This window comes from Tasmannia lanceolata, unplaced genomic scaffold, assembly GCF_043159265.1.
Source record: "Tasmannia lanceolata isolate RefF3 unplaced genomic scaffold, GAP_Taslan_0.1 ptg000007l, whole genome shotgun sequence".
Taxonomy (NCBI): Eukaryota; Viridiplantae; Streptophyta; class Magnoliopsida; order Canellales; family Winteraceae; genus Tasmannia; species Tasmannia lanceolata.
In genome coordinates, this window is record NW_027518684.1 from 16119341 (window position 1) to 16131712 (window position 12372).

Here is a 12372-nt window from a genome sequence, read left to right on the forward strand (position 1 = left end):
GTTGAATATGATCATTTGCAAGTAATGGCCATAGTAAGCTCAGAAATGATGAGAAATTATATGGTGCCTGACCCTGAAGTCCAGTATAAAATCTCCTTTTTTTACTATGATGTTCAACCATTGGCTGTTTGAAATTCACAGAGTGCTTCATTTTGGCCCCCTGCTTGAATGCGTTTTTGGTAGGTAATTTACATGAATATTTAAAGGGTTAAACAACAGTGAGTAGTGTCATTATCAAACTATGCGGGTGCAGATACCGGTCTCCAAACCATAATTGAATCCAACAGTTGTAAAACTGCCTACATTTTCATTGACAAATTCGAATACGAAATATCTAAAGAACCGCATAATCTCAACACCATTCCTAATCTACACTCAATTTGAACTTATTCATGTTACATTTATAAAATTATCTAAAGAACAGCATAATCTCAACATCATTCCCAATCTACATTCAATTACAACTTATTCATACAACATTTTTCATGAATGAAATAATTGTATAAAAGGTGAGCAAAAATAATTCATTGAATGGGCTAGTTCCGCCTAGTCCCTTGCCTGCTTGTTGAACTTCAGCTGCCCAGCGATGGAAAATCATCTTGCCCGAGTTGAAAGGATCCGCCAAGCGTCTCTCTCGCACCTTCTACCTTACCGCCAGAATGTTGATTGTGGCGGAGCACGGGAGGATTTCGGACTTGCTGGGTTGGTGGCTTATTTGGGGTACTTGCAAGAGGCTGAAGGCCCTGCAACTCGGGGTCGGGCAAAAACTTGAAAGGCAGCTTCGTATCATCCATCTTCCTGAAAGTGATGGAAATCCTGCAAAATGTAATGAATGGTTTTGTTAATCAACTTGATCGAATTACAAGCTGAAATTTTGGTCACAATTCAAAGAAAATTACAAGCTGAAATTTTGGATGGGGGAATAGTAAATACCTTTTGGCAGGGACGGCTGGCACGCAGTGCTTAGCCACATCCGCACCATTCCCTTTTAAGATGAGGACAGATCTGCAAGAAAAAAAAAAACAGAAAGAACATAGGCATGATTAGAAGTTACAAATGGATTATAGGTCGTCAAACAAACAATATCACCTATCTCATTATCTATTGCAAGTCCTGCTTTACATGCTCTTATGCATTGTTTAAAAACTCATAAAAGGAGTGGACTCAGATGAGTCAATTATTGACGTGGCTAACTTTGGATTACCCCGCCAACCTCAATCTCCACAGTTGCGTGTGTCAAGTAAGTTTTTGATCGATTTGGTGGGTAAAAACTAGGACTTGGCCAAGGTAAAAAACTAAAAACCGAATCGATTTGGCAAGATGTTTGACTCGAGGTGTTTTTAAATAATGCTCTAACCTTTGAAGACACGGATTAGTTGCAACTTGCAACCACAGAAGCAAGTTTAAGACAAATGACCCAGTTTTCTAATTTGAATAGTTGTGTTCTTACTCTGGAGAACTTGTTCACTGGCCAACCAAGCCTTCAGTTTCAGAACCATGTGGGGGTTAGGAAGCAATCACAAAAAGAATTAATATCTAAGATCAAAGCAATGACACAGTTGGAAACAAGCCACAGACGTTTGAATTATAATCAGTGTGTACAAGACAACAAAAAAAGGGAAGCTATGCTAACTTAAAGATGTTGCAACATTTCATACCCCAAAAGGTATATACTCTTAAATGCATATTGGGACTGATTATTAAAAAATGCTGGTTGTCAGATTATGTTTTCTCCCATATTCCAAGATTTCTTGTGAAGATGTAATTAAGAAAAGGAAATAAAAAGTATGCCATGGTGGAAACAATGAATAATGCATTCGTGAGAATATATCTTTGTACATACCCGACCGGCAAAGGTATAGCGACAGGACCAGCAAATTCTCCCGGGCCAACTATTTTTAGGTTTGCACCGAACAATATATTGCACTCCGTGATGAATGACACCGTGCAGAAAGGACGGACGAAATCATGGTGGTCAATGTGGGGAGGAATGCAGTCTCCTTCTTCATAGATGTTAACAATGCAGCTGTTGGGAACACATGTAGGGGGGAGAACATGCCACCTGACGAGCCTCTTGATAATTGTTTTGAACATCGGTGGAATTGGATCAACTTCTTCATCTCGTATGATGCCTGGGGGGTTCCCATGCTTGTCCTGTGGATGAATATTAACAATGAGGACAAGTTTGCAAACAAAGTGAGAGTTTTATACCATGCAACTATTATATAAAACAACACGTAATAAAAACTTACCACTGCATAGTTGTAACAACAGCCAAACTGAATAGTCGCACGCCCTTTACCACGCATCCACTTCCTTGGTTGTGAAAATGTGCGTTCTGCAAAATTATTCAGAAAATGATAAATTTTCTTGATCAGATTTGAAATCGTAGGAGGGACATATGAACATAATTTAATATAGCTCAATCAGATAAGACATCTTTATCTACATAAGAAAGGCAAAATTAAACTGGTCCATGCAACTCGAGCAAACATGATGGATACTACTACTATGGCATTTAAACCAAGAAAAGACTTCCCTGTTTTCAACATTTGAATTTCAAGGAATTTTGGTCCCACCAAAATAACTGTGATGTTTTAAAATTGAAACGTAAATCATGTTTCTTTTCCCACACATTAGTATCCAGTGCTCCAGTGTCCCTATTCTATAACATATCATTTTCCTTTGACAAAGTCAAACCCGATTCCAACTCATCGACAACCTTTGATTTTATGAAGTACATAGTTGCAATATAATGTTCTTTCGACAAATTTCCCTGAGACCCTTTAAAAATGTTTTGTGCAATAGTAAGAAATGCCCATAAAAGTTCTGTAAATATAGATATGAAACAGTTGCCCATTAGAAGCAAACCTATACTAAATTCCCAAACATGTCAGTAAGGTGTTAGAACCCAGACTGTTCAAAAGCTTGTGGTCAGTCAGCCAAGATACCAAAAATAAGAAGGTAGAATTAATGCCTTTCAAAGCAGCCCTTGTGGGTAAATGCATAATCTTGACAGACTCTGGGTGTGTCTCCTATGTTTATTTTGGTCTTCAAGATGCCAAATTTTTGGTGTCTCTGTTTACCTTTCAAAAAAAAAATTTGGTGTCCCTGTTTATGCTCACCAGGTGATATGTGAAACAAATATTTCCAATGTTTGTCAAATTATTGAACATAACAAGTTATTTCCAACATATATTTTATATTTTCTCAACAGTTGTTGGGTTCTAGAATCTACATCTATTAAATACTTTTTTCATTTGGTTACAAATTTTTAAGAATTATACTAGCAAATGAAAGCCAATTTGAAAAGAGTAAAAAATAAAAAAAGATAATGAAAAGTATAAATGAACTTTTGATCCATGCGAATAAAATTCAAGAAATCGCCAGAGATTACTTTAGAACAATAAGAATAAAAGCAGCGGATGTTTGTGTACCTCTAAGTTGCCCCTCCTGTCCCATACGCTGAAGGGTGTAGACATAATTAACGATCTTCTTCTGTTCAACAGCACTGAACACGCGCGTGTGAAGCTCAAGACCCTCAAGGACATTAACCGATTTCCCATTGATTTTCTCCATGAATAAATAATCCTTCTTCCTGCCGACTTGTGAAAAGCGTATTTGTTCCCTTTGCTCTCTTGACAAACCAGACTCCGTTGCCCCACCATTAGCCACCACTGATGATTCATCACTGACTGCATCTTCCAAAGACAGTGTCGAAATCGAATGCTCTAGTGAAACTGAATGCTCTACTGCAACTTGGCTGCTTGTCGCAGATGAGAAAGTACGGGCATGCCCCCACCTTGTAGAGTTTTCAGAATTCCGAGATCGGTTTGAGCTCCCATGAGAATTCCCGTGAGACCCATTAGTTGACGAACCTGAATGCTCATATGAACCTAGTCTATTTGTCACAGGTGTACGAAATTGACTCCGCCTTCTAGAAAAATAAGAATCTGAACCTCGGTTTGAGCTTCCTCGAGAATTCTCATAATACCCATTGTTTGATGAACTAAAATGCTCAGCTGAAACTTGTTTGCTTATCTCAGGTGTATGGGCTTCTCCCCGCACTACAGAAAACTCAGAATCTGGAGCTCGATTTGAGCTTCCTACAGAGTACTCATGATGCCCATTAGTAGATTCCGCAAAGCTCTTCTTTGGTGAAGCCAAGCTTAAAGAATCCGCAGAACAAAAATCCAATGAACCATCAGCATTATCATTCGATGAAGAGATCTTGTCAACTTCTCCTGAAACCAAACCAAGATTAAAATTAGAATAAGAAAGCAAGACTAAAATTAGAACTGCAATAAGGACACCACAAATTCATAAAATTCCTTTGATTAAGAAACAAGTTATGGTAAGTTGGAAACACAATCCAACTGTACTTTGAGCGCAATTTGTGAGGTTACAATCTACACACAAGTTTTACCAGAAATGCAATTGGGTTGAACATGCAAGCCAATTATTAATCAGAAACCTTAAAACTAATGACAGAATCCCGCAAAACGGCTTCAACAAAAACTCAGTAAGACAAAGGTGAGTCATAAACCACTGACTCAGCTTTTCTTCACCACCCCCCAATTCAAGCCTAGCTGAATCACTAGACAAAAGACCGAAACCAGGTCGGACAAATCCAAACCAAAACACTCGACCTCATATTGCAAGCTGACACCCAAGTCACCAATCCAAATCATGTTGAGAGATTTAACTCGAACGAGTCAATATCCAAGTTAACGACTTCTAAAATCACTATCACCGTAGAAGCACGTGTACTCTCCGGAGGCCCACGTACCTGTGTCGGGTGCGTATCGGGTGCTCTTGGGTACTGATGGAGTTGGAAATTGCCAAGAACATACGGCTTGGAAGACCTTCTATTTTTAATTATTATTTTCATTATTTTATTTGTAGCCTCCATTATCGGCATCAAATCACATCCGTTTGACATGATTTTGGTATCTTTAGAAAGATTTTTCAATTACCTATCTAATGAGCCCAAGATCACACGATTTGGTTGTGATTTGAGCAAGTTATGGGAATTTTATGTATATGGTATATGCTTATTACGGGATTACTATTTCAGGTAAGTTTTAGTCCAGATTTTAGGTTATATTTATGTTATTTTAGATGGACGGATATGATTAGTTGCTTGGGTATTAAGTTAGCTTTAGGGTTTTCTTTTCCTATAAATAGAACTCATGAAAGCATTGTAATGGAGAGACATACTTTCTTTGATTCTTGAATGGAAATTTGCCATTAGGCTTTTTTGGGTTCTTTCAGAACTTTTCTATGAAATTTATTTGGCTTGATCTCTTAATGTTCTATTAAGGATCTAAGCACAGATTGATCGTGGTTTGCTTCATTGTTTGTTCGATTTTTGGAATATTTTTGGGGAAATCTAACATCTTACTAGATTTGCCGAAGTATTTCCAACCTCATCTGAGTTTGATTCGCTTCTAATTCCGGAGTTTCGCTGCAATCTCTTCAGGGATTGCATCAGGTACTCTTTGGGTACGTACCAAGTACGCACCCAAACAGTAAACAACACGAAAATCTAGTTTGGGGGTTTGTGTACGTATCGGGTGCGCACCCGGTTCAAATTAGATCGAAAATTATAGATTTACAATAGAGAGGTTGTTCCAATTAATAGGGGGTGGGGTTGAATATATTAAAATATCTATCTATAATTAATATATATATATATATAGAGAGAGAGAGAGAGAGGAAAGTGTTTCTACGCAGCTGCGCAAGGAGCTTCCCTGCGCTTAAGTGGCTTAAAAAGCCTCCCATTGGTTCGTATAGCGGGTCCACCTTTGCGGGTCCACAAAAAGTGACCAACGGGAGGCTTTTTAAGCCAATTAAGCGTAGGGAGCTCCCTGCGCAGCTGCGCAAGAACATATATATATATATATATATATATATATATATATATATATATATATATATATATATATCACGTAATTAAAAACCTAACAACTTAGAAGTAATATTAGATTTTGGTGAAGTAATATTAGATTTTAGTGATGTTATTGTTATTTGATTGTTCTCTAATTAAATTGTTTGAATTCTTTAGCAAAATATTAAAATTTTTTTTTTGTAAATATATAATAAAATATAAAAATATATTATATTCAACGTACCCCCAGTGTACCCGTATCCTATATTTTAAAAAAATCGTGTATCCATGTACCCGTATCGGGTCGTACCCGCACCCCATTCGTGTATCCGTGCTTCATTGCCGTACTATATTCATCTCCCACCAAAACCCTAAAAAAATACAATATCTTCTTATTGTAAACCATCAACAGCGTACCATCTTCATCCTCCACCAAAATTACTGTAGTCTTGTACAACGGAAGTGCAGAAATAAACCACAAGAATAAGAAATCATAGTCCTACGATAGCAAAATAGAGAGAAAAAGAAGAAAACTCCAAGAAGAGACTTTTCTCTTCAATTCAATAATTTCATAATCGAATCAAAAGTCTCATTACATGTCTCATCCACCCCCTTTTAAAGATTAGGAGGGATTCTAGAAAAGGAATCTAGTGTAAGTGAAAAAAAAAAAACATCTAAATTGATACTACCGTATTAATGGCAACCCACATAAAAAGTAAAGTCAATCCTAAATGACCTTAATTAGCTATGCATAGAATGGGCAAGATGTTTAAAAGCCTCTTTGCATAGCTTCAAAACTTATTCGTATGTGATCTTATATGCAAAATAATGGTTACAGAGATAGACTAGCAAGATGATCTCATCTTGATGAACGGAAATGATCATGACCCAGTACATGTATGATGTGTGCTTGGTGATCGGGACCATTGATCTGATAGGCTAACACCGGGCGACCCAATGGGTCTAGATCCGACTATAAACCGAGATCTCATTCACAAGATTGACGAGTGCAAAAATCAACAGCTCAAAGACATCTTAGAAGACTCTTTTTTTTCATCATACTTGATCAAAGGTCTTGAATCATCTTATTAGAGTGGGACCAAGAACTTAAGTTCGAATTTGTGCTGGCCAAATATTCTATGGAAAATATTTCATCCGTACAAAAAAACAACGGGCGTCACGAAAGATCTTTCAATATAACTTATGACTTCCAAAGAAGCCTTAATTTTTTCCCTTTTAAATAAGATTAAATTAAGGTAATTTTATTACAAATAATAACCTCCTAAGGCCCTGTTTGGATTGCAGGAATTTTCTGGAAAAAATTGGTGAAGAAAAACATTTCCAAATTTTCATGCTTTTCCAATGTTTGATTACAAATAAACAAAGTGACTTGAGCCACCGGGGTCCAAGTTTTATATTCAATGACCTTTAATTTATAATCATATCCCTAAAAATTTTCATTTCCCTCTAAATTATGGAAACAATAAAAGAAATTCTAGGAAATACCAAACTTTAAACCAGTCTTTCTTGCCTCTTTGATACAAAGCAAGTGCCTTTCTCCAAATATATGGCCCAAACAGGTGTAATGGGGCCAGGTACTGGTTCATATGGATCCAGAGTCTTTACCAGTTTACCACTAAGGTATTGAGTGTGACCCTATGTATTTTGCAAATAAGAGAAAATGGGTAAGGTTGTCCTTTTCAATGAAAAAAAAAAAAAAAAAAACTGATTCCCATGAAAATAGAAATGAAAGTCCCCTGATTGGCATGCATGAGAATGGAAATAAATCTATCCTAAATGATATGCAGGAAAATAGAAATAAATCAGCCCTACGATTTGGGCTGCATCAAAAACCCTAAACAATACCAAACTGCTTCTCCCCAAAACCCTAACCCTAAAAATCTATTCTCAATTCTAACAAAAAAACATAAAGAAGAAAAACCCATAACCTATTGGGGGAGATATTCATGTATTCTACTTTTAGTCTGATTTTTTCTTTAAAAAAAATTCAACCCTAAAAAGCCTAAAATCAGTAATTAATAAATAAAAAAACCCTCTTAGAGTCAACTTTCTTTATCAAGAAAAAACAGGAAACAAAAAGGAGAAACCGTTACCAAAAGTGAAATTTTCAACTCGACTCTGCAACAGATCTTTGCATCTTTTACAGAACCCTTCGGAAAGCGTTGGAATCCAACTCGAAAACAGATCTGCTACCTCCTGATGCCCAAGGTTTAGTTTTGGGTTCACATTCATCTTTCCCTCTCTTCGTGCGTAGGAGATGAGATAATTTGAAAGGAAAACAAAATTAGTAAGGGAAACTAAATACAGAAAGGAGGAACCCTGCGTAAAATAGATTGCTTGACTGTTACGTTAGAATCTATGAGAATTTATATGATGGGTGGCCGTGAAAACACGTGTAGTGTAAAATGCCCTTGAATGTGAAAAGATGAAAATTACCTTGAAAAAGAGCAAAACACCCTTGATGCTCAGTGATATGTTTTGATACGGTGGGTCCCACCAACTCAATTCAAACCCATGCATCGAGTGGGGCCCACCATTTTGCCTCATGTTTTGACGGGGAATGTCCCACAATCCCCACCCAAGCCCATGTGTATTGGTGGGGCCTGAGATTTACGATATCCTCTGTAGGCATTCAAGCAAATAGTTCTGTTTGTAGTTTACACACCAAAATGATAATAGCAAATAGTTTTGTGAAACATACAGCATGCATGCGGGTCTTGATTTTACCTTATGTGCTGGGGTAAAATGATTATAGCATGCAGAGATGCAACAATATTTTAGGAACTAGCTTCTGTGTACACATTTAACCATCAAATGCCGTGGCTTTTATTTACGAAGTGTTGCATGAGTTTGGATTTTCATGTTGAGAATAAGTAGTAGTTTCGTGCAAATAGTAAGCATTGGTAGAAAGAAATCACTATTTTGTTTATACAATGACAATATATACTTGTATAAGATGTAAAATGCTCGATATATTCTGCACCATTCAATTTAGTAATTTATATGTCGAACCGTATGGTTCATTCAACTCAACTCAACTCAGCTCAGCCTCTTTCCTAAACTAGTTGGGGTTGTCTAATGCATCTAGAAAATTTTCATGAATAAGGTGAAAGGATTTACCCGGCTCAAATTGACTAAGTTTAATCCTGACACTAGTTGGGTTCGTTTACATAGATCATTTTCTTCCATTCTATCATATCCAAGGTCATGCTCTCTGTTATATTCCTAGCCCTCAAGTCTTTCTTCATTGTTTCTACCCAAGTTGTTTTTGGTCTTCCCCTACCTCTTTTTACTCCATCAACTTGACATAAGTCACTTCTTCTAACTGGAGCATCCAAAAGGCCAACGTTGGATATGCCCAAACCATCTTAAGTTGTGCTCCCTCATCTTCTCCTCAATATATCTTCAACAAATTGTTCTGCAATTTCTAACCTCCTTTCATGGAACCAATGAGAACCACACCAATATAGCAAAAATAGAGTTATATGTAATGTATGGGGGTTTTAATTTACAAATTTATTAAAGAATGGAAAAATGAAGAGTACAAATAAATGAAGAGTAAGACTAGATAACGTGGCCACATATTCCGATTGCAAGGGATTACGATTTGGATAGTTTCTGAAGTCCAAAATGCCTCCAAATCCTACGCATCTCTAAATATTGCATGTTTCCTTTATGCTTTATAGTAAGAGTCTAGATGTAGCTTTTATTTCTTATTTGTTAAAAGTCTAGGAGTTGGGAGTCTAGATAAATTAGGAATTGCTTTAAGTAGATTTAGAAAGTAGAGTTTTACTTGGAGAAGAAGTTAGTGTTTTTAGTGTTTTTATAAAAGCTTATGTAAGGGTTGTTGCATAGTTCGTGTTTGTTTTACGGAAAAAAAGAAAGATATTTTCTTCTTTCTTGGTAGAGAAAGTTGTTTATCTCGTTCTTCGTGGATTCGACAAGCGCCTTACATGGATTCAAAGGTTTATTCCGATCGGTGTTGACATTGATCAACCTTGACTCGTTCTTCGCGCTTTCGGCTACGCCAGGTGGTATCAGAGCCCTGCCATGCTCCATACATGGCTTCCCACGGAGAATGGAAAAATCAAGAAACCGTGACGGTGGAGATGTTTAACACTCTCCAGGCTACCGTTAATCAAATAGCGGAGCAATTGGCACGGTTGAATTCTATTGAGAGCGAGCAACGCCAAATCGATGACAGTGATCGGCAACGGCACGCTCAAACTCTACGTCGAGTTCCACGCTCCGGCCCTAAAGTTACATATTTTCCCGATGATGATTACTCTAGCGAGGAAGAATTCGGTGACATCATCCATTCAAGGTATGCCCGTTGTGGAACCCGATCCGAGACGGGCGTGGAGGACGGGCCCCCGCGCGAGTCTCTCTAGATCGTCCACGTGAAGGAGAGCCCCACCAAGGAACTCTCGAAAGAGTGCCCCTCACAGCATGAGCGGCGATGTAAAGTGAGATACCTCTCGATTCGGGGACTAGCCCAGATTCGAGGCGTATCTTAAACAAAGAAGAGTCGCCATCCAAGGAAGTGGGCCCTGGATCCCATGCTGTGCTCTGTTGCAACGGATAACCAGAGATATAAAATAGGGTTCGTGCCTGATGACGAATGGGGAAGGGATTAGGCGCCCCCAATTCGCCCAAGTGCTAGCACCTGGTCTCTTATGCCATTTATTATTAATTTTGAAGAGTTTTGGGCGAAAATCATGCGAAATGAGAACGAATATCTCCGAGATAACGTCTAGCTAATCATGCATGTCTCGGAGATGAATAAGAAGCACACACAAAAGAAATGAAAGATATGTCGCCTAAGAATAGCTAGGTTATGAGTGCCATGCCTAATTGGTGTCTAAGTTCTGGTGGACAAGCACATGCATGCTACAGCTAAAGGTATAGGATCTGTACATAAAAATAAGAAAACACAGCAAAACACACAACACAACACGACTCGACACATGACCCGACACGACAAACCCTAGACTCTAATGCAATACTTGACTCGGACCAGGATGGCCATCCATCCTAGCTGCACTACGTATCCCGGCCTCGGGAAGAATCAGAGCCAACGTAGTTCGGTGCCCTATTCTAAACTACGATGCCTAAAACTCTAGGACCGCTATCCTAGACTCGATCCACTAGACTCGACTGATGTTTAAAGCTTTTTGTGCGATTGCTTAAATTCAAGTGGATTGTAATTTTTAGGACTCTCTATATGTCCTAACTAATGCAAGTTGATTAGCCTTAGGCTAATGCAGGTGGGCCCTACATCCTATGTGTACCTAGGCTGTGCATTCTAAGGAAAACCATGGGTTGACTATATGCTTCCTAGTCTAGCCATCGATTCGACTAAATGTCTAACCGATCGACTTGAGGCCTCCTAACTCTAGGGACACTCAGACGACAGGACACACCATATCAATACAAATCAGGACCGACTCCTAACTCTAAAACACCCTAAATATCTAGGACAGACTCCTAACTCTAGGGGAAGATCTTTTTGAAAAGGTTTTGAAGTTTTTTGTATTTTTGGAAATATTTGAAATGTTTATTTTTAAAGGTTTGGCTGGACCTGGGATGTGAACCCCAAGCTGCACTACGTACCCTGTTGAAAGGGATCAAGCCAACGTAGTTCGGACTGAATTCCTAACTACTCTGCACATGACTCAAGATTTTTTGAAATTTTGATTTTTAAAATGTTTTTGGATTTTGAATTGTTTTTGAGATGTTTTTGAATTTTCAAGTGTTTTTTGGAATGTTTTTGTTGTTTTCAAGTATTTTTGAAATGTTTTTGTTGTTTTTTTGACACCAGAGAATAAAATCCTATCATCATAAGGCTAGGGAGACTTCTGGAATCCCGCAAAGGTTGGACATCATCCTATACTTTGCGGGGGAACGAACAGGAAAATAACTCGGCAAGGGTTGGACAGCATCCTATACCTTGCCGGAGCGGGTAAAGATCACGACTTGATGAGAGGATGGACAGAATCCTAACCCCTATGATGATAGGAAAAATTCCTGGACTGACTGAAGGACTGACTCTCAAACTGGAAATTCTAAAAAATATATGCTAATGAGACAAGGCATGTCTCTTAAAGAGATGGAGGACAAATAAGGGTGTTAACACCATTTGCAAGAGGGTTGCACATACCAAAATGAAATGGGTTGCCATTATTAAAGTGAAGAGGGCTGTACAAACCAAAATGAAATGGGTTGCCATTATTAAAGTGAAGAGGACTGACAATATCAAGATGAGGGGGCTGACATATATATATAAAAAGAAAAATGAGGTGGCTGCCAATACAGAGTCGGTATGCTTGTGTGGGGCCCGCTGGCATTGGGTCCCGCTACTAGGGCCCGCTGTTGTGGGTCCCGCTGTGGGACCCGCGGATGTGGGACCCGCGGATGTGGGACCCGCTGAGACCCGCCGCTGTGGGACCCGCTGATGTGGG

The 12372-nt window shown here is 38.5% G+C and overlaps 1 protein-coding gene across 1 annotated transcript; it reads right to left on the reverse strand.

Annotated features, from left to right (window-relative positions):
- Nucleotides 1-287: 287 nt before the first annotated feature.
- Nucleotides 288-8251, reverse strand: LOC143882093 (uncharacterized). Its single transcript, XM_077385496.1, has 6 exons — nucleotides 8005-8251; nucleotides 3438-4244; nucleotides 2253-2338; nucleotides 1844-2154; nucleotides 934-1005; nucleotides 288-816 (listed from the first exon to the last, which is right to left on the reverse strand). The coding sequence occupies exons 1-6, from the start codon at nucleotides 8141-8143 to the stop codon at nucleotides 573-575; spliced, it is 1659 nt and encodes a 552-aa protein (XP_077241611.1). The 5' UTR covers nucleotides 8144-8251; the 3' UTR covers nucleotides 288-572.
- Between the last annotated feature and the right edge of the window lie 4121 nt (nucleotides 8252-12372).

Coding starts and splice junctions, on each gene's coding strand:
- LOC143882093 (XM_077385496.1), bottom strand. CDS start 8,143: ATGAATGTGAACCCAAAACTAAACCTTGGGCATCAGGAGGTAGCAGAT. Junction 2,339..3,437: donor ACAGGAGGGGCAACTTAGAG/GTACACAAACAT, acceptor ATAATTTTGCAG/AACGCACATTTTCACAACCA. Junction 1,006..1,843: donor GCTATACCTTTGCCGGTCGG/GTATGTACAAAG, acceptor TTTTTCTTGCAG/ATCTGTCCTCATCTTAAAAG.